Raw genomic sequence first — 22,245 nt, 5'->3', positions numbered from 1 at the left:
AACAATGCTTAAAACTGAATAATATTACATTCTAGTAAAGATACAATTTTGGTTACATTGCCACCCAGAGACACAATACAAGTTGTAGCCTCCCCATTGTCAAATTTCCAAGTTAGTGATACAATGAGTGGGAGAGAGCAAAATCTCTACAAGTCTCTTTCTCTTCTTGAGGGTTAAATGAATCAACTGGATCTTTCTATCTAGCATTGTCATCCCTATTAATGTTTGAGGATACCACTTTCTCTTCTTGGGATTCAACTGGTTCTTTTTGGCTTGCATTTTCATTGTCACTTCTATTACTTTGAACAACATTCTCACTTTTATTCTTGGCTTCATCAGCATCGGTATCTGATTTATGGGTGTGTGTTTCTATTCAAGGATGGAAGAGTTAGAAGAATTATTTGGTTCTTTTTGGCATGCGTCTGTGTTTTCATTTGTGTTGCTCTGTTCAGTATTGTAGCCCACGTCAGCATTCTTATCTGAGTTTGTGGATGCATTTTTTTCTTGGTGGAATGAAGAATTAGAAAAATCAACTTGTTCCTTGCTTATGATTATTGTCAGCATTGTCATTTGTGCTCGAGTATAAAACATTTTTGCATCTATATTGATAGTGTGGGGGTGACAAACCAGAGAGCCCATATCAATGTATGTGTTAGGCCAAGGGCCCAGCACAACGAAGAACTCCTCCTCGGCCAGGCAAGGCCGAGGAAAAGGGGATGGTCTGTCATTGAGAGTGATACCCCGAACCATTTCATGGAAGAGGATAAGTATTAGGAAAGAAAAGGACAAAGGAAGGCCTGAAAATATCTAAGAAAAAGCTGTTATTATTGCATTAAGTGCTTTGCAACTAAACTGAACCCTGCTTTTCAGCCTTTACAACCACTCTCAACGACTTTGGGGAGGGGTTGATAGGACAAGTATCATCACTATCAACCTAAATCTACACGTGGACGGTGAAAATGGGAGGAAGATAGTATAAAATAGGGGGGAAGGACTGGTAAAAGGGAGAGGACAAAGAATATAGATGAAGAAGGAGTCTCCTCAGATTTTATCCGAGGACGTCTATTCCTAGTAAATCTGTGTCATCTTTCTTTCTTTATCATCCAGACCTGTTGGTTGATCGTCTGATTCGCTAAGGTCCAAGTTTCCAACCCATTTCTCTACAAATTCATTGTATTGGGCTCATTAAACCAAGACTCCATATAATTTGGGCTTGGGCTCCAAAATTGTGACTCTACAGATAGTATGCACAAATTTGTTTTCTATTCTAGCAGATTCCTTGGACTTAACAGTCTACCTATTTTGCACATTGGAATCAACTTTAGTATTAGTGTCTATGGTGCATTCTTAATTGATAATTAAGGTGTTAGTAATTCAATAATTACAATGAGGAAGAGAAATTCACACTATGAACATTTTTGTTAAAAACACCAAAAAGTATTAATTAAACTACAAGGCTCTTTACTTGTCCAATATTCATATATATATATATATATATATATATGGTTCTTACACTTCACAATATATAAGGTATATTACTCAACTATGGTGAAGATCTCCCATATTTGTTGCATTTGATGATATATCATATACATGAATTTCACGCTGTAAAAGTATTTGTATTAATTCATATAAAAAATCATGTTTATTTTAACATTAGAACTTACTTTTTCTATTTTATATACTCACTTTTAAAAACACTTCATATCAAATTATCTATTTTCATTATATTTTATTAAAATATCATTTTTCTTTATTTTTAAAATTGTTTCTTTTTCTTATACATAACAATCATCATTCACTCTTTTTCTACGTTTTAAAAATTCGTAAAGAAAGAATAAAAAATTAAATACAAAATGAATAGTATTAGTGTAAATCTACACAACTATACACTAACTACCATGAGTTATATTTAGACAAAATTGTATAAATTTTACACATTTTTTATTAATCACCCACTATGTGAGTAATCTAATTCTTCAAAAGTGATGCACAACATCAATCACATAGAATACAAAACTAGCATAGGAGAAAAAAGAAAGAATATTATATTTGTAAGCCCCTTTTTGGTGTTAAAAAAAAAAAAAAAACCGATGGAACCACTCGACCCAGCATCATTCGAACTGAAATTAATGCAATCCAAGTTGCTAGCAATCAACAGCAGGTCTCCAGTATCAGAAATTGAAGGGTGTGGATTGAGTGGCGGTTTTGGGTTTTGAAACCCGACAAAAAACTCATCAAAAACTCTCTTCCCCTAACCTTCGTCCTCTCTCTCTCTCTCTTAGCCTTAGATCCATTGAGATCTAGACCAGATCCTTTGAGATCTGGTGAGATCTTGTTAAGATTCATCTAAATCTCATCAATATTAGGCGACAAGCTCACCATTGCTGCTTCATCGATTTCACCTGAAACCGACCATTGACCACTTGAGTCAAAACCAACTCGACCAATGGTTAGTGGCGGTCAACAACGGGTTTATTTTTGCTCCACCTAATCAAGTTGGGTCTGTTTTGGGTTGAGCTCAAATCCAACTCAACCAGACCCGTGCGTAACCCTAATTGCAGTGATCAGTTATGGGCTTAGTGCTTGCAAAACCCAAATATAAATGTAGTCTACTATGTCAGCTCATCACCAAGAATGGTCTCGGACACAAAGCAAATGGGCTTTTAAAATGTGCTGACATAGAGCACTATTTCCTAAACTAAAAAGGCCTTTAGGCGAATTTTTTTTCTAAATAACAATAAATATTAAAAAATTTAGTTAATTGACATGTTTCAAAACAATGTTGAAAACTAGCATCTTGAGTTTCTAAAACTCGAGTTCTAAGATAAAAATTAAGTTTTTAAGTCTCGATTTGTAAGTGAATTAGTTAAAAGCGGAAAAAAATTAAGCTAAAAATCGAGTTTTAAAGACTTGATTTCCATAAATTGAATAAAAAACGCCGCTATAGGTATATAAAACGTCACTATAGGGCTTAAAAACGCCACTATAGGACTCCATAAATTTGTACTTTAGAAAAAAAATTTTCCAGGAAAACGCCGCTATAGGGTTTTAAAACGTCACTGAAAGGCTTAAAAACGCCACTATAGGTGAAATTTTTTTCGCATGAAACTCGAGTTTTAAAGACTCAAGATCTATGTGGGCTTTTTCTAATATGGATCTCGAGATTCTAAAACTTGAGATGCTACTTTCCTTTACACTATGTTTGGATGGGTGGATTTTAGAGAGGATGGAAAAAAAAGAGTGGAAAATAGGAGAGAAAATGGGTGGGAATGGTGTTTGGATGAAAGGGGGGGGGGAGAAGAGAAAAGTGGTGGGGCCCAGCTATTTTCTCTCTGGGCCCACCACAATTCAATCTCTCCAAAATGGAGAGAAAATGGGAGAGAAAAGGAGGAAGAGTGTATTGGACAAAATTGCCCTTCTCTATCCCATGCCAACTTTTTGTCTTTCCGTCGTTTTTTTTTTTTTTTTTTTTGGCCTGGATAAAATCTCTTCAAGTTTGCACGGTACGTTCACGTTGGTTTTGGTTTTTTTTTTTTGGATAAAATTTTGCACAGTAGATGTTGGTTCTTTTTGTTTGTTTTTATCTGTTTTTATTTTTATTTTTATTTTTTTTAAATATCCTTTTAGCATTTGCTTATTTTATAAATAAATAAAAAAATTAAAGTGTCCATACAATTTTTTTTTTAATAATAAATGTGTTACTTTTTGTTTATATATTTAGTAAGGATATAATGGTAAATTTATATCAACTTCATTTTTCATCCTCTCATTTTTTATCTCAACTAAACAAAAAAGTTTTCTATCTCTCCACTTTTCCACCCTTCCAACCAAACACAAATGAGAGAAAACTAAATCTTTTCTATCCTTCCACTTTTCCATCCTCCCACAATTTTCTATCCTCCCACTTTTTCATCCTCCCAACCAAACAGACCCTGCCTAACTAACTATATACAATTCTTTTGCATTGCTGTTTTGCACATTACCTCGCCTTTAGGCCTTAGTGCTTGTAAAACCCATAAAACCGAAAAGAGAAAAAAGGAGGACGTTTCACAGTGTCTGATCGCAGACACTCACACAGTCAGACTGTAGCTGTTTGAAAGGAAAGAAATTGAAATCTGGAAATAGCAATCCCTAACCCCGGAGCTCACCATCACCATTGTCACCTCCATGATGTCGCATCTTCCGATAGAGATAATCACCGAGATACTCTCCCGATTACCAGTGAAGTGTCTCTTACGCTTCCTCTGCATTTCCAAGTCATGGTAAGCCCTAATCAAGCATCTAGATTTCATCAAGTTGCATCTCCACCGCTCCATCGAGACTAACAGAGATCGCACCCTCATCCTCGAGAAAGTCACTAATGGTGTGCCTCGTTATTTCTTCTCCGTCCATTTCCCAACCGAGAATCACTTCGACAACGCCTTCAAACTTTATCAGCCACTATACTGTCGAGGTAAGCTAGTTCACATTTTAGACTATTGCCACGGCTTGGTTTGCATTCATCACTGGATACATGAAATTGCGATTTGGAATCCATTGATCTGAAAGTATAGGATATTACCAACGGAACCAATATCGAAATTTTCTAGTTTCAAGTATTCTAAATATAGCGAAATAGCATTTGGGTACGACCTGTGTAATGACGACTATAAGGTGTTGAGGGTTATAGCTTTTTGTAACAGAGGTCAGCCTTTAAAGAATTTTGAAGTGAAGGTATATAGTCTTAGGTCGCATTCTTGGAGAAAGATTGAAGATCAATGGCCAAAAAAGGAATGCACAATATCTTCTAATTCGGTGTGGTTGAATGGAGCGTTGCATTGGTTAATAGCTGAGGATACTCCATATGATACGGATTCTCCGCTGGGTGCAGAGTGCCTTCTTGCTTTTGATCTTGCCACCGAGAAATTCCGGGTCTTTAAAACACCGATTCAACAAGAAGTTGAGTTGGGGACACGTTTGGAAGTGTTGAAAGGACAACTCTGTTTTATTGTAAGTCCTGATATGGAGGCTGAAATAGAGCATGACTATAATGATGTTTGGTTGATGAAAGAATATGGGTTGGACTTGGATTTATAAAATTGAGCGAGGTTCGGTGCCTTGGACTTTCAAATATTGCAAACCTTTAATGTTTTCAGAGAATGAGAAGAAAGTTTTATTGGAGATGCGCCAGTATAACCAAACAAAACTTGTTTGGTATGAAATAGAGAAGAAAAGGTGCGAGAGGGTTAAGATTCAGAATTTGCCCAATTGGTTTAGGACAGCAACTTGTGTTGGGAGTCTTCTTCTGCTTGATGGTGATAATGTGATTGATCTGGCAGAGCAGAAGAACAAGAGAAAGAGGTAAAATGTTAAGAGTTCAATGAAATTTTTTTTGTTAACTTAATTGTTGGTGTTAGTATTGGCATCATCATTTTTGGTTGCATAACTATCTTGATGACCAGTCGTGGGTATTGTTGAAGTGTAAGTTAAGTTGTGTTGTGAATGATGCGGATGCATTATGTAATCTTTTGGGGAATTTTGTTTTACACATTCTGTGTACATGAGGTATTCATTTTAATCAATTATTTTTACAGGAATTCATTTTCTAACACATGCTGGTCTTTGTTTTTGCCAAGAATGAAAGCCCATCAGAGGTTCCTAATCCTAACCTGTTAGGGAAAGCAGTAGATGAAAATGAAAAGCAAGAAGGATAAAAGGTAATTGAAAAATCTACTTGAATCTTTCAAAAGTAATAAATACTATTCAATTTGTCAATTTGTTGTGTTGATTAGACAAACTTGATCATTTTTACCCTTATATAACAGAAGTTGGATTGTTTGTATCTTCTACAATATTTAGCTGTTTTCTCATTTTGTAAACGTGTTATGAAACTTGTACGCTTATTAGTGTGTTGCATGTCTAATATGACAAATTTTTTTGTGGAGGAATATTGTTTATCAGTTGTTTCTCAAGTCTTGAGTAGTTCTTATTATGCCTAGATGCTTAGTGGCAATACTATGGTGTATATTAATTGTTGTGGTAGCTATTAAGCATCCTTAGGGGCTCATGATTGCATTGATACTAGGAGTTTCCAAATTGCAGTGCTAATATTTAGCTTGATAAATTCAGAAAGTACTGATTGTATTTAGGAAACAAGTTTTCAGCCATCTTTTTATAAATGAGTTTGTAACTTATGCCTTGAGATTTCTGAATGGTTTGCTTTCTTCAAATTCTTGTGTATTTGTTTCCTATTTTAGGGGATGTGAATGAATTTTACTGGATTCGAGGTTCTCTTAACTTAATTTTTTTTTGATAGGTAAGGTTCTCTTAACTTAATGAACGTCTATGTATTGTAGTTTTCAACTTATAAATGTCTAGCCATATCAAAAGGGTTCTCTCAAGTGTACACGTGATAATATGTATAATGCTGCACAATGAAAGGTGGAAGCTAATCTATATGAGTAGATATTGCCTAATGTATTTCTAGTTGAGGCATCAATGTTTAAGGGGAATTATGGCTTATCGATATTGACTAATTGTTCAATGTGATCATTTTCTAGTACTTACAAAAATGATCATATTTTGAATTTTTTAATTGGAATTTGAATAATCAAAGTTGCATTATTGTCTTAGCTAATCTTACTTTACAGACCTATGCAAATTTAGTGTAGACTAATTAGCAGCTTTTCATCATCGAAAAGAGGTTTGGTTATTTCCTTATGCATTAGGTAGGAAGTTATTTGTTCATATAATTGAGGGGTGGTTCTAGGGATAAGAATGACCTTCATGTAGATCTACCTCAACTTAGAAATAGTATGTCATCGGATCTGTGTTGTGATAAGGTGGTGGTTTATATATATTTTTATTATTTCAGTTATTGACATTTCTAGTGGAGATGTGGCCTTGTGAGCTGCTTAAGAAGTACTAGAAGAGAGGTTGTGAGCTGCTTAAGAAGTACTAGAAGATAGGAAAAATTTTTAAATACAACATTCTTGCGTAGATTAGACTTTTTTTAGATCATGTCATTGATCAGGAGGGGCTATTTTTTAGTTCGTTGGGGGAGAAGTTGCTAGATCAATGAGATTTAGAGTTTCTTTACAGAAAGTTGTGACATATTTGAGTAACATATAGATCAATAATTCAAAGGAAAAGTTATGAGATGGATACAAGAAGTTTCTTCCTTGGCTATTTGTAACTTTTTTTTTCCTTGTGAGGTTGGATTAATTATTCTACAAGGAAGTCTGCAAAAAACTTTTCCCCCTTCAATCATATTCATAGATACTTCGTTTGCGTCTGGTTGATTGTGTTAGATTGGCCTCTTAAGGTTAAGTATGTAATGGAATCAATCATTGCATTATGGGTTTCTATAAGATGGTAGATCATGTTGGATTCCTTGTTTTTTGCCTCTAACATTTAAGGTTCTAGTTGTTCCTGAATGGGATGACTTGGGAGCTTCAGTTCATTCTATGTTGGTGGAAGAATTTTTGAAGAATGATTCATGAACTTTTTATTTTTTTCATTTTAAATGTTTGGGAAGCTTGAGCACTTTTTAAGAATTGCAATTATCTGTTCAAGGTGGTGCCTTAGGCCAACACCAATCGCCTTTTTGGCAAGTGGCACCTCTTATAAGTACAGAAGTGGTAGGTGATTTCATTGATTTTTTTAGTCTCTAAGTAGTCAAATTGAGCAATATTTATAAATTTTAAGAGTAATAGAATGACAATAATATATAGTGACATGTCATACAAAATAACCAAAAATATATTTAGTAAATTGTTAGTGAAACCATAAAGTTATGGAAAACTTATGTCAATCCTTTTTAAATATATCTTATTGAGGGAATTTATTGAAGAGAATGTAACATGGCGTTTCTGGTACTTTAAACTCAATGCATCAAGTTTCTTTAGTGAATTTTTTGTATGTATTTGTCATTGGGGGTTATTGGCTTGTATATATGCTTTGTTCTTTAATGACCTTCTGATTATATATTTTCTTTATGCACATGAGTACCCCTTGCAAATAATGATAGGAATATAGGATGTGTCCAAGTTTCATAAATTTTTAAGGGTAAGAAAGTAAGAGGAGCTATTAATGTCTTTGGTTCTATTTTTCCTTTTATTTGTTGAAATACCTTCTTGTTGCAGCATAGCTCTTATGTTTCAATGGGTGGATATTGATTATTTTCAATTTTTTTTTTTTTTTTTTGCTGTTGTTTCTTTTTTATGCTAATATCCCCTCATTTCTTTACAGCATGCTGGATACGACTTTTGGTTTTATAAAGAACTTGCTAGAGTGTTCTGGTGGAGGAATGAGAAAGGCTATCTGTTGTTTGCCAGTAGCATGGCATGTATCTTCAAGTCTCTTCAGTCTTAGTTTCTTTGTGGGGTTTGTAGTTCTCTGTCATCGAATTTGACTTTAATCATGTAGTGTAGTTATAGCTTACATGCTTTTGCAACTCTTATAACTTCCCCTTCTTCAGAATGGTTCAAAATTGATTTCAATGCTGCTTGATATAAATGGAGGATGAATGTGCCTTGTACTACTAGAAGTCATTTGGATAGAACTTACTACTTAGAAGAAGGTCTTTGGGTGGAGGCTCAAGTTTTTGATGTGAAAACTGCCCTGTTTACAACTTTGACATCCTAGTACAGTGTGAATAGGCTACCACTAATGTTCTAATGAAGGTTATTCACAATGTAAGGAAACTTCTTATAAAAAACATGTCTAACTGCTAATTTTCCTTTTTGTTTTATTTTTAATAATGCTTGCCTTGTTGGATGACCAGTTTTGGTTAATTTATCTATTCATCTTGTTCTAGGACAACAGAAAACCAATTGATGCAATTAACATTTTTAACATATACTATACTTTTTTTGGTCATACAAAATGTTGATTGTTGAACTCTAATTCATATATTTGAGTGTCCAAACTTGCTTTCTAATGGGAGTTTGTAATGACCATATGTTCAATTATGATTCTCAACTATTGCAGGGCCTTGTAGTCCAATGATTGTGCTGGGGGGTTTATAGGTTGGTGTATTGTTCAATGTCGCTTATTTCAACAACACATTGGTTTCACATATTCTAGATGTTTGGAAATTGTGATTTCAACTTCCTTTTGAAATGGAAATAGCTGCAGCTAGTTTTTCTGAAACTCAACATTGGACTACGGTGTTTACTGTTGTTAGTGTTAAAGTCACTCCCACTTGAATTTGTTTTCATGAATGTGCCCTGTCTAGAATTATCCATTGACAGTCACAAATGTTATGTAATTTATGATTTTAGTCTTTATTGTTGGATTTCTCCTCTCACCTTCATTTCTTAAGTTCATGAAGTGTTCCTTAGTTTTAAAAGACTTGTTTGATCGTAACATTAAATCATTATATGGTATGATGATAAGAATTTTTTCTCCACTTGCCAAGCCACCATACTGTATTGAAAGCAAAGTTATTTTGAATACTGCATTGGAGGCCCATTTGGATTTGGTTTGAGAAACAAAATATTTTGGTAATGTTAGTTTTGGTATTGGTTAACATTGGTGTAACGTTTTGAAGTTATATATACATATATCCACACACACATAAACATAATTACATATAAGAATAGTAAGTTAGTAACTCTCAAATTAATTACACTTGTCACCTCATTATAGAAATAATAGACACCTTGAATCAATTTAAAGGAATCGTTTTCCTGTACGGAAAAAACAATTGGTACGAAACAATTTAGTATGTTTCAAGGGGCTAAATGGACTAGATTATTGAATAATATGACTAGAAGTGTGAATGTTTAATTTCTATGCAAACGGTGCTTAAAACTGAATAATATTACTTTTTAGCAAAGATACAATTTTGGTTACATTGCCATCCAGACGCAATACAAGTTGTAGTTGCCCCATTGTCAAATTTTCAAGTTAGTGACACAGTAAGTGGGAGAAAGAGTAAATCTCTACAAGTGTCTTTCTCTTCTTGAGGGTTAAATGAATCAACTAGATCTTGCTAGCTAGCATTACTACCCCTATGAATGTTTGAGGATACCACTTTCTCTTCTTGGGATTCAACTGGTTTTTTTTGGCCTGCATTTTCATTGTCACTTCTATTACTTTGAACAACATTCCCACTTTTATTCTTGGCTTCATTAGCATTGGTATATGATTTGTGGATGTGTGTTTCTATTCGAGGATGGAAGAGCCAAAAGAATTATTTGGTTCTTTTTGGCATGCGTCTGTGTTGTCATTTGTGTTGCTCTGTTCAGTATTGTAGCCCACGTCAGCATTCTTTTCTGTGTTTGTGGATGCATTTTTTTCTTGGTGGAATGAAGAATTAGAAAAATCAACTTGTTCCTTCCTTGTGATTATTGCCAGCATTGTCATTTGTGCTCGAGTATAAAACATTTTTGCATCTATATTTGATAGTATGCACAAATTTGTTTTTTATTCTAGCAGATACCTTGGACTTAACAGTCTACCTATTTTGTACATTGGAATCAGCTTTAGTATTGGTATCTATGGTGCATTCTTAATTTATCATTAAGGTGTTAGTAATTCAATAATTACAATGAGGAAGAGAAATTCCAACTATGAACGTTTTGTTAAAAACACCAAAAAGTATCAATTAAACTACAAGGGTCTTTACTTGTCCAATATTCATATATATATATATATATATATGTGTGTGTGTGTGTGTGTGTGTACATAAAAGTAGTTCTTACACTACACTATATAGAAGGTATATTACTCAATTATGGCGAAGATCTCCCGTATTTGTTGCATTTGATGAGATATCATATACATGAATTCCATGTTGTAAAAGTATTCGCATTAATTCCTATAAAAAATCATGTTTATTTTAACATAAGAATTTACTTTTTCTATTTTATATACTCATTTTTCAAAATACCTCATATCAGAGTTTCTATTTTACATTATATTTTATTAAAATATTATTTTTCTTTATTTTTAAAATTGCTTCTCTTTCTTACACATAACAATCATCATTCACTCTCTTTCTACGTTTTTAAATTACGTAAAGAAAGAATAAAAACTAAATACAAAATGAATAGTATTAATGTAAATTTATACAACTATACACTGACTAGCACGAGTTATATTTAGACAAACTTGTGTAAATTTTACGCATTTTTTTATTAATCACCCACTATATGAGTCATCTAATTCTTCAGAAGTGATGCACAACATTAGTCACATAGAATACTGAACAAGCATAGGAGAAAAAAGAAAGAATATTCTATTTGTGATCCCTTTTTCGGTGTTAAAAATAAAAAATAAAAAGAAAAAAGAAAAAAAGAAAACCCTATGGAACCACTTGACCCAGCGTCATTCAAACAGAAATTAATGTAATCGAAGCTACTAGCAGTCAATAGCAGGTCTCTGGTATCAGAAACTGAAGGGTGTGGATTGAGTGGCGGTTTTGGGTTTTGAAACATGACAAAAAACTCATAAAAAACTCTCATCTCCTAATCCTTGTCCTCCCTCTCTCTCAGCCTTAGATTTGTTGAGATCTGGTGAGATATTGTCAAGATTCGTCTAAATCTCATCAATATTAGGTGATACGCTCAACTAGGGCTGTCCACGGGTCGGGCTGGGTCGGTTTTGGACCCAACCTGGACTTGACCCGTCGGCGTCGGGTGGAGGGGCGGAGGAACCTGAAACTGACCGCCGGAAAAATCGATTGGTTCGGTTTCGAGTGATGGTTAGCGTCAGTTGGGCCGGGTTGGTTGCTGGAATTTAAAAAGGCATTGAAATCTAGAAAGAAAGTGTCGCTGGAATCTGGAATTTTCGCTAGAAACTGGAAAATCTTGCTGAAAACTGGAAAATATTGCCGGAAACTGGAAAAATCTTGTCGGAAACTGGATTTTTTTTTTATGAAATCTGCATTTGTTTTTGCTAGAAATTGCTGGAATTTGGCCAAATCTAGCTAAATCCCACCAGATTCAGCTGGATTTGGTCGAGATCTAGCTAGATCTGGTCGAAATCTCACCGGATCTGGCTTGTTTTTACAGGATTTGGTCGGATATTTTTGTAGCTGCGGTCGGGTTTGCGTTGCTCAAGTTTTGGAGATGCAAACCCGTCACTCAACCCGCCTGTGTCGGTTTTTGAGAATGGAAACCCGTCGTAGACCGATTGGACTTTCGGTTCAGGTCGAAATCGGGTCAGCATCAGGCGGTTTGGTCGGGTTGTCGGGCTCCGGTCGAGTCTGGACAACCTTAAGCTCAGCATTGTTGCTTCATCGATTTCACTTGAAATCGACTGTCATCCACTCGAGTTGAAACCAACTCAACCAAGGGTTAGTGGCAGTCAACAACGAGTTTATTTTTGCTCCACCTAATCCTGTTGGGTTGGTTGTGGGTTGAGCCCAAACCCAACTTGACCTAACCTGTGCTTAACCCTAATTGCAGTCATCAGTTATGAGCTTAGTGCTTGCAAAACCCAAATATAAATGTAGTTTACTTTGTCAAATCATCACCAGGAATGGTCTCTAACACAAAGCAAATGGGCTTTTTAAATGTGTTGACATAGAGCACTATTTCCTAAACTAAAAAAGGCCTTTAGGCTTGGGTGCTTGTAAAACCCATAAAACCGAAAAGAGTAAAAGAAAAACATTTCACATTGTCCAATCGTAGACACTCACACAGTCAGACTGTAGCTGTTTGAAAGGAAAGAAATTAAAATCTGGAAATAGCAATCCTTAACCTCAGAGCTCACTATCACCATTGTCACCTCCATGATGTCGCATCTTCCGGTAAAGATAATCACCGAGATATTATCCCGATTACCAGTGAAGTCTCTCTTACGCTTCCTCTGCATTTTGAAGTCATGGTACGACCTAACCAAGCATCCAGCTTTCATCAAGTTGCATCTCCACCGCTCCATCGAGACTAACAGAGATCGCACCCTCATCTTCGGTAAAACCTACAAAGCTTGCAGAAGTTACAGTGCTGTGCCTCGTTATTTTGTCTCTATCCATTTCCCCTCCGAGAATCACTTCGACAAGGGCTTAAAACTTCTAGTGTGCCTTGTTGCTTTTGATCTTGCCACCGAGAAATTCCGGGTCTTTAAAACACCGGTTCAACAAAAAATTGATTTGGAGACAGGTTTGGAAGTGTTGAAAGTACAACTCTGTTTTATTGAGTTAACAAATGAATATAACGATGTTTGGTTGATGAAAGAATATGGGGAAGCAAGTTCTTGGACTCGGATTTATAAAATGGACCCGTTTTAGGTCTTTCTCGTATTGCAAACCTTTAATGTTTTACGAGAATGAAAAGAAATGTTTTTTATTGGAGATGTGCCATTTGAAGCATACGAAACTTGTTTGGTATGAAATACAGAAGAATAGGGGCGAATCAATTAAGATTCAGAATTTGCCCGATTCGCTTAGGAAATTTGGGACAACAACTTGTGTTGGGAGTCTTCTTCTGCTTGATGGTCATAATGTGATTGATCCCGTGGAGCAGAAAAAGAAGAAAACGAATAAGAGAAAGAGGTAAATGACACAGTTTAATGAATTTGCTTTTATTAGCTTTTTTTTTTTTTTTTTTGATAAACTAGATAAGCTAACTTTCATTAAACTGAAATGTCATTCATAAGGGATACATCATACAGAATTTGCTTCTCAATAGCAGGTGGGGTGTCTTCCACCCAAACATTATAATCAGATACAAACTTGGCATGTTTTGCCATGAGATGTGCTGTAGAATTTTTGGCTCTGCAAATGTGGTTGATTTCCCATGAATCAAAACCACGGAGACTCATTCTTGTTCCTTCAATCACCGTAAGGATGGAGCTCGGCAACAGGCCACTCTCTGATAGGGAATTTACAACTACTTGAGCATCGCTTTCCACAATGATATTTTTTAAGCTTAGTTCCCTTGCTAGAGTGATACCCTCCTCAACAGCTTTTGCTTCCACTTTCAGTGCTTTCAGGGGTAGATCAAATCTTTTACTCATTGCACTCATTAGCTGACCATCTTCATTTCTAATGATGACTCCCACACCACAGCATCCCATCTCCTGAAACATCGCCTCATCAATGTTAATTTTATAGAATCCCCTTTTGGGGGGAGTCCATATCTGCCTGATTGGATGTGTAGGTCTGGTCTGGGCCTCTTTTGTTTGTCTAACCTCTGTCATGTATGCAGCCACCTCTCTAACTATCAGCTCCGAGCTTTTGCTCTTCCCTCCATGGTGTACCAAGTTTCTGTTATTCCATAGACTCCATGCCGTAACTGTAAACAGCTCCCAATCAATCTCAGGCCGCCTACTCATGATTTCCCACAAATATCAACAAAGTCTCTTGGCGTGACCTCCAAGCTCGGCAACTTCAGCCTTGTGTTTCCCCATACTACCCCTGCCATTTTGCACTCCCACAAAATGTGTCCAAACGTTTCACAGCCTCCACACAGGTCACATTTGTCATCCCTTCCTATACCCCTAGCTTGTAGTTGATACTTAGTTAGGAGTATATTTGAACATGCTCTCCACATAAACATTGTTTGGGCAATTCAAACTCCATATCTGTTTCCATAGGTTTCGCATGCCAGCTATGTTTGAGCATTCCCCCCATTCTGAGTTGTGGTGAGCTTCTCTCAGTAGAGTTTGGGCCACCTTATAGGTGCTATTGACAGTAAATTTACCCCTTGGTGTCCATGCCCAGATAAGAGAATCCCTAGGTAGCCCAGGACTTATGGGGAAGGCTAGGATGACTTGGGCTTCATGGGGTACGAAAATACTCCTTATTTTGGTAGCATCCTAGCATCCCCTATCCTTGTCAATGAGGTCTGTCACTGGTTCAGATTCAGCCTGAGGGGGTTTCGGGCTTACTACTCTGAATGAATCCGGGGTTGGAAGCCAACGATCTTTCCAAATACCCACCTAGATCCTCTCTCGACAATCACCCTTGCTGCCATAAAGCTCCTCCAAGCATAGGAGGGTCTTCTACCCATCTTGGCTTCCAAAAACGAGCACTTTGCAAAATATTTTGCCTTAAAGACTCTATGGACTTGGGAGTTTTGATTTTTCAGGATTCGCCACCCTTGCTTAGCTAGGAGTGCCACGTTAAAAGCTTTCAAATCCCTAAAGCCCATGCTACCCCTATCCTTCGATGTGCAAAGTTTTTTCCACAAAATCCAAGCCATTTTCCTCTCCCTATCTTTCTACCCCCATCAAAAGTTGCTTATCATGGAGTTTAGCTCATTGCAAAGTGAGTCCAGAAGCTTGAAACAACTCATTGTATATGTGGGTGTAGCTTGGGCCATGACCTTGATAAGAATCTCCCTGCCTGCGTTTGACAACATCTTGCCCTTCCAACTAGCTATATGCCTTCCCATTTGGTCTTTTATTAAGTTGAACGCTTTCCTTTTCCCCTTCCCAATTAATGGGGGCAGACCTAGGTACTTCTCATGGTGTTAAATTATTTGGGCCCCAAATTTTTGCTGCACATATTCTTGTATCTCCCTTGGAGTGTTTTTGCTAAAAAAGAGGGAGGTTTTTCCTTTGTTTAACTTCTGCCCCGATTCACCTTCATAATCCTCCAAAACTTTTATTACCCTATCGCATTCCTACACTGAGGCTCTACAAAAAACTACGCTGTTATCCACAAAAAATAGGTGGGAAATTTGTGGGGCTTCTCTACTCACAGCAACACCCTTCAAGTGGCCTTCCCTCTCTTCTTTCTTGAGCATGGCAGACAACCCCTCAACACATAACAAGAAAAGATAAGGGGAAATGGGGTCCCCCTGTCTCAACCCTTTGGTCGGAATGATTTTTCCTTTTACTTCTCCATTAATTAAAATTGAATACTCCACAGTGCACACACACATCATAATAAGAGAGATCCATCTTTCATTAAAGCCCATCCTCCCCATCATAGCCTCCAAATACGCCCATTTGACCCTATCGTAGGCTTTGCTCATATCGAGTATCACCATGATAGCTTCTTTCTCCTTCCTCCTATGGTCTATACTATGCATCATTTCAAACGCCACCAATACATTGTCTGAGATAAGCCTACCCGGTACAAAAGCACTTTGGGACTCATCAATAACCTCTGCAAGTATACCTTTATGCCTATTAGCAAGTACTTTGGAAATTAACTTGTAAATAATGTTGCATAGGCTAATGGGTCGATACTTTGTAATTTTTTGCGGGGATTTCACCTTAGGGATGAGGCAAATATATGTTTCGTTTATTCCATAGGGCATCACACCAGAATTGAGCGTATCTAAAACACATTTTATCACTTCAGGACTTACAATTTCCCAATATTGTTGGCAAAAGATAGGGAACATACTATCTAGCCTCGGGGCTTTTGTGGGTTGCATCTGTTTGAGAGTATGCCTTACCTCCTCTGCCTTGAATTCCGCTAACAGCTTCTCATTCATATCCTGGGATACCCTTTGATTTATGGCGCATAGACTTGCATCGAAATTAGATGGGTGAGCTGACTTGAAGATCATCTCAAAATAGTCTAGGGTGGTGCTTTCAATATTTTATTGATTTTCCTATCATACTCCATCTGCATTCTTAAGCCGCCTATTCTATTTCTCTGTCTTCTTTGGCTTGCCGTGGTATGGAAAAACTTTGTATTGCGATCCCCCCATTTAATCCATGATGCTCTGGACCTTTGATTCCACATAATCTCTTTTCTGGTCAGCATTTCATTGATATCTTTTCTTAGCTCTTGAATTTCCTTTGCCTTCTCATACTATTAAGAGCTTCGAGTTGCTGAAGTCTGTCTTGTTTTTGTTTCAGGGATCTACTCACATTCCCGAAGACCTTCCAATTCCACCACATCCTTGCATCCATCCTCTCTTACCCACATTGCCTCAAATTGAAATCGTTTTCTAACCGATTTCCTTGGGTGTCCATTCTTTAAAATTAGTGTAAGAAGGCAGTGATCAGAGCTAGACATGGACCTGTGGTACACTCTACCTTTCGGTAAGAGCTCCGACCAGCTTGAATTCGCCACCATTCGGTCTAGTCTGAGCAAAGTCCATTGTTCCCCCAGCCGCCTATTGCACCAAGTGAAGCGTTGCCCAAAAAATCCTAAATCGAAGAGGCCGCACCTATTCAGGCATTCCCTAAAACCCTCCATTTGTTTTATCTCCCTTTCCATCCACCCGAGTTTCTCATGTTGATGCGTGATCTCGTTGAAGTCACCAAAGACTACCCACGGCATTGTACATTGATCTTTCAGAGCCTCTAAAAGTTGACTCGAGGTATGCCTCTTACTCGCGTCAGGATGGCCATAAAAACCGGTGGTCCTCCGTGGATTTTGCATCGACCCATCTTGGATCACCACGTCGATGTGCGAATGCGAACAACTCTTAAAACTTACCTTAATGCCTTCCCTCCAAATCAGAGCAAGACACCCACTTCTTCCGTCACTCTGAACTACAATCCCCTGTGTGAAGTTAATTTTGTGTTGGATACCCGTTATTCTACCTGCGCCGACCTTCGTTTTTGATAGAAAAACCAGCAGCGGGTCCTTTTCTTTCACTGCATCGGTGAGAGTTCGAACTGCCAATGAGGACTCGAGACCCCGACAGTTCCAGGTGAGGATGCTCATGAGGCTCGGTGGTGCTGCTTCGCAGCCACTGCAACTCCGCCATCCCTTTGTTCTACGTCTCTCTTTTGTTCCTCACACCCTAGGATTCCAACACTGTTTCTGGCTCTTTCTTCGTTTCTGGTCAGGTACGTTTGGGTCTAATTCTTGTAAAGGAATTGGGCCCTCACGTTTTTGGTTTTTTAGGCTTGTCTCTCCCTTGGGCTTATTCAATTTCACTTCCCTGGCCTTTCGTTTCCAATGCCCACTCTTTGGGCCAAGTTTGGATGTGACCCAGCCATTAGTTGGATCGTAGCACATGGCCATCAGGCCCATATCAGATTCCTTGCTTGTTGGGTCTCCTCGCCTTTTGTTGAATTTGGCGCTAAAGCAAATTTAAATTTGGGCTCTTTTTATGGTGTGGGTGTCTGCTCCTAGTTCGTGATGTCTTTTCCCCATTGTTAGTGGATAAGTCTGAGGCGCTTGCACTTGTTTGGGCTTTCTTCTCGAGACCTACTTTCCACTACCCTCGTTGCCCTTTCCTTTTTCATGCAAGGCATTCACATGTTGACAGGATAGCTCATGGGTTGCCTTCTCTGATGCTCTTGTTGCATCTTCCCTAGTTGTCAGCTTCAACATGTAAGCCCTACTGCTCTCACATGGAGTTTCAAGGCTCTTGGTCATCTCCGCCCTCTTTTCCAATTCACCACCAGTTGATACCTTCCCTTTAACTAGGCCATTGCTCTTACTCTGTTTCTCGATCTCCATTCCACCCCTCCTACTTGGCTCACCCCTCAACCACGCCTCATACTGCAATTGTTCCTCATCACTTTGGCAATTTGTATCCATCGACTCCAGACAGTCTCTTATTGCGTGATTGAGTAGACCACACCTGTAACAAAAACTGGGGAGTCGTACATATTTGAATTGTATCCATCTGCTCTCCTCGCCTTCTATGGTGACCTTTTTTCTGCGCACAAGTTTTTTGGTGATATCAATTCTAACCCTGAATCAAAGGTATTTACTCCATTGGACTCTCGAATTGGTGACGTCCACCTCCATCACAGACCCCAGTTTAGACCCAATTGCCCAAGCCGTTTCCTTGGTTCTGCACCTCAAAGGCAGGTTAAAAATCTAGACCCAAAACGGGGACCATTTCAGCTCCATCTCTCTCACCGTTAAATCCCCCTCAAACTCTTGGATAAGAACGAGCTGTTTCTCATTGCTCCAGCGTGACATATCCATCGCTCTCTTGTCACTTTCATCCCCGAACTCCACAAGGAAAAGGTCGTCTTTGAGCTCACTTAAGTTGACCCCTTTACTCGGCTTCCATAACATTCTTAGATTTTTCCTTAGAGCTTCCACACTAATGCTTCTGTGGGAAAGTATTTTTAGGATTGCACACAACCTTCCCTGTTCCTTGGCCCCTCTGGTGCTGCTATTTCCTAAAGCAATGCCCTCATCTTCCTTGTCTGTGAAGGACAGCTTTCTCCAAAGCTCTTCCAGTTCTTCTACCATGGCCCCCCACTTCAGTCACTCCTTCCTTCACACCCCCACATTACCAGGATCCCAAACTCCTAGGCCTATACTACTAAAAGATAAGACAGAAACTTAGCATGACCTCACTCGGGGGAGGTCACTCCACTTCTTGCAAGGTGCAAGAACCTCATTGCTTCTACGTGCCCTAGAGCCCGAGAGCACCCGCGCCACAACTGTTAAACGTTTGTTCTGTAATAAATAAAATAAATGAAACTATTAGTGTCATCATTTTAGGTTGCATAACTATCTGGAAGACCAGTCTAGGGTATTGTTAAAGTGTAAGTTAATGCATTATGTATTTATTTTAATCAATTTTTTTACTGGGAATCATTTTCTAACACATGCTGGTCTTTGTTTTTGTCAGGAAATGAAAGTCCATCAGAGGTTCCTAGCCTATTAGGGAAAGCAGTAGATGAGTTAAAAAATAAAAATAAATAAAGCAAGAACGATAAAAGGTGATTGTATCTACTGAATCTTTCAAACGTAATACATACTGTTAAATTTGTTGTGTTAATCAGTCAAACTTGATCATTTCTACCCGTGTATAACAGAAGTTGGATTGTTTGTCATCTAGAATATTTAGTTGTTTTATCATTTTGTCAATGTGTTATGAAACTTGTGCACTTAATACTGTGTTGCATATCTCATATGGAAAAGTTTTTTGTAGAGGAATATTGTTTATTGGTTGTGTCTCAAGTCCTGAGTAGCTCTTATTATGCCTAGATGCTTGGTGGAAATACTGTGGTGTGTATTAATTGTTGTGGTAGTTATTAAGCATCCTTAGGGGCTCATGACTGCATTGATACTAGGAGTTTTCAAATTTCACTGCTAATATTTAACTTGATAAATTAAGTACTAATTGTATATAAGAAACAACTTTTCGGCCATCGAATTTTTATAAATGAGTTTGTAGCTTACACCTTAAAATTTTTGAATGGTTTGCTTTCTTCAAATACTAGTGCATTTGTTTCCTAAACTAGGGGATGCAAATGAATTTTACTGGATTCGAGGTTTTACTAAATACTTTCTTCAATGCTACTTGATATAAATGGAGGATGATTGTGCCCTGTATCTGCTAGAAGTCATTTGGATAGAACTTAGAAGTAGGTCTTTGTTTGGAGGCTCAAGTTTTTGATGTGAAAACTGCCCTGTTTACAACTTTGACATCCCGGTATAGTGTGAGTAGGCTACCACTAATGTTCTAATGAAGGTTTTTCATAATGTAAGGAAAATTCTTATAAATAAACATGTTTAACTGCTATTTTTCGTTTTTATTTTATTTTTAATAATTTTTGCATTGTTGAATGACCAATTTTGGTTAATTTATCAATTCATCTTGTTCCAGGACAACAGAAAACCAATTGATGCAATTAACATTTTTAACATATATTATACCTTTATTGGTCAGAAAAAATGTTGATTGTTGAACTCTAATTCATATATTTGAGTCTCCAAACTCACTTTCCAACGGAAGTTTGTTATCACCATATGTTCAATTATGATTCTCAACCATTGCAGGGCATTTTAGTCCAATGATTGTGCTGGGGGGTCTGGTGTATTGTTCAATCTTGCTTGTTTCAACACCACGTTGGTTTCACATGTTCTGGATGTCTGGAAATTGTGATTTCAACTTCCTTTTGAAATGGAAATGGTTGCAACTAGTTTTTTTGAAACTCAACATAGGACTATGGTGTTTACTTTGGTAAAGGAGGGTCTATTCATAGAGGCTGAAGTTGCTAGTGTTAAAGTCACTCCCACTTGAATTTGTTTTCATGAATGTGCCCAGTCTAGCATCACTATGCCTATTAATGTTTGAGGATACCACTTTCTCTTCTTGGGATTCAACTAGTTCTTTTTGGCCTGCATTTTCATTGTCACTTCTATTACTTTGAACAACATTCTCGCTTTTATTCTTGGCTTCATTAGCACCGTAGCCCATGTCAACATTCTTTTTTGTGTTTGTGGATGCATTTTTTTTTTCTTGGGGAATGAAGAATTAGAAAAATTAACTTGTTCCTTCCTTGTGATTAGGGGTGGCAATTTTTATCTATATCCATGAATCCATCCATTATCCACCTTATTTGGATAAGTCTTAATCCAATCCATTTGAATATTTTGGTTAAATAGGTAAAGACCCATTTGGTTATTTAATTAGATGGGTCTAAATGGATAAACCCACTAATACCCACTAAACCCATCTAAAATTTAAATAAATAACATAAAATCTAAATTTCTAGAAAATGACTAAAATACACCTGAAACTTAAAAAATGACCAAAATACCCTAAAAACCCAAAAAAAGACCAAAATACTCCCGAAACCTAAAAATTACCAAAATACCCCTAAAACCAAAAAAATTACCAAAATACTCCTGAAACCCAAAAAATGACCAAAATACCCCCAAAACCCAACAAATGACCAAAATACCCCCCGAAACCTAAAAATTACCAAAATACCCCCAAAATCCAAAAAATGACCAAAATACCCCTAAAACCCAACAAATGACCAAAATACCCCCCGAAACCTAAAAATTACCAAAATACCCCCAAAATCCAAAAAAAGACCAAAATACCCCTGAAACCCAAAAAATGACCAAAATACCCCTGAAACCTAAAAATTACCAAAATACCCCCAAAATCCAAAAGAAGACCAAAATATCTCTGAAACCCCAAAAATGACCAAAATACTCCTAAAACCTAAAAATTACTAAAATACCACCAAAACCCAAAAAATGACTAAAATACCCCCGAAACCTAAAAATGACCAAAATACCTCCAAAACCCAAAAAATAACCAAAATACCCCTGAAACCCAAAAAATGACAAAAATACTCCCAAAACCCAAAAAATGACCAAAATACCTCTGAAACCCAAAAAATGACCAAAATACCCCTAAAACCTAAAAATGACCAAAATACCTCCAAAACCCAAAAAATGACAAAAATACCCTCGAAACCCAGAAAATGACCAAAATTCTCCCAAAACCCACAAAATGACCAAAATACCTCCAAAATCTCTAAAATGAGCAAAATACCCCCCAAAACCTCTCAAATGTCCAAAATATCCCCAAAACCCAAAAAATGACCAAAATACCCTCAAAACCCAAAAAATGACCAAAATACCCCCAAAACCCACAAAATGAGAAAAATACCTCCAAAACCTCT

At 37.2% G+C, this 22,245-nt stretch overlaps 1 protein-coding gene and 1 long non-coding RNA gene across 3 annotated transcripts; both read left to right on the top strand.

Annotated features, from left to right (window-relative positions):
• The first annotated feature begins 3,982 nt into the window (after window positions 1-3,982).
• On the top strand, window positions 3,983-8,249 carry LOC115989745. Its single transcript, XR_004092083.1, has 3 exons — window positions 3,983-5,343; window positions 5,577-5,699; window positions 8,233-8,249. It is a non-coding gene; the product is annotated as an uncharacterized LOC115989745 (long non-coding RNA).
• A 4,382-nt stretch (window positions 8,250-12,631) lies between these two features.
• LOC115989490 lies at window positions 12,632-19,614 on the top strand. 2 transcript variants are annotated; one of them, XM_031113181.1, is made up of 2 exons: window positions 12,632-13,486; window positions 19,449-19,614. In XM_031113181.1, the coding sequence occupies exons 1-2, from the start codon at window positions 13,173-13,175 to the stop codon at window positions 19,453-19,455; spliced, it is 321 nt and encodes a 106-aa protein (XP_030969041.1). In that variant the 5' UTR covers window positions 12,632-13,172; the 3' UTR covers window positions 19,456-19,614. The 2 variants fall into 2 exon arrangements, 1 of the variants encoding a protein (XP_030969041.1); XR_004091962.1 differs by lacking the exon at window positions 12,632-13,486 and adding an exon at window positions 19,220-19,362.
• Window positions 19,615-22,245: the final 2,631 nt, after the last annotated feature.

This window comes from Quercus lobata, chromosome 5 (assembly GCF_001633185.2).
Source record: "Quercus lobata isolate SW786 chromosome 5, ValleyOak3.0 Primary Assembly, whole genome shotgun sequence".
NCBI lineage: Eukaryota > Viridiplantae > Streptophyta > Magnoliopsida > Fagales > Fagaceae > Quercus > Quercus lobata.
This window is presented reverse-complemented; position numbering and strand designations above follow the sequence as displayed.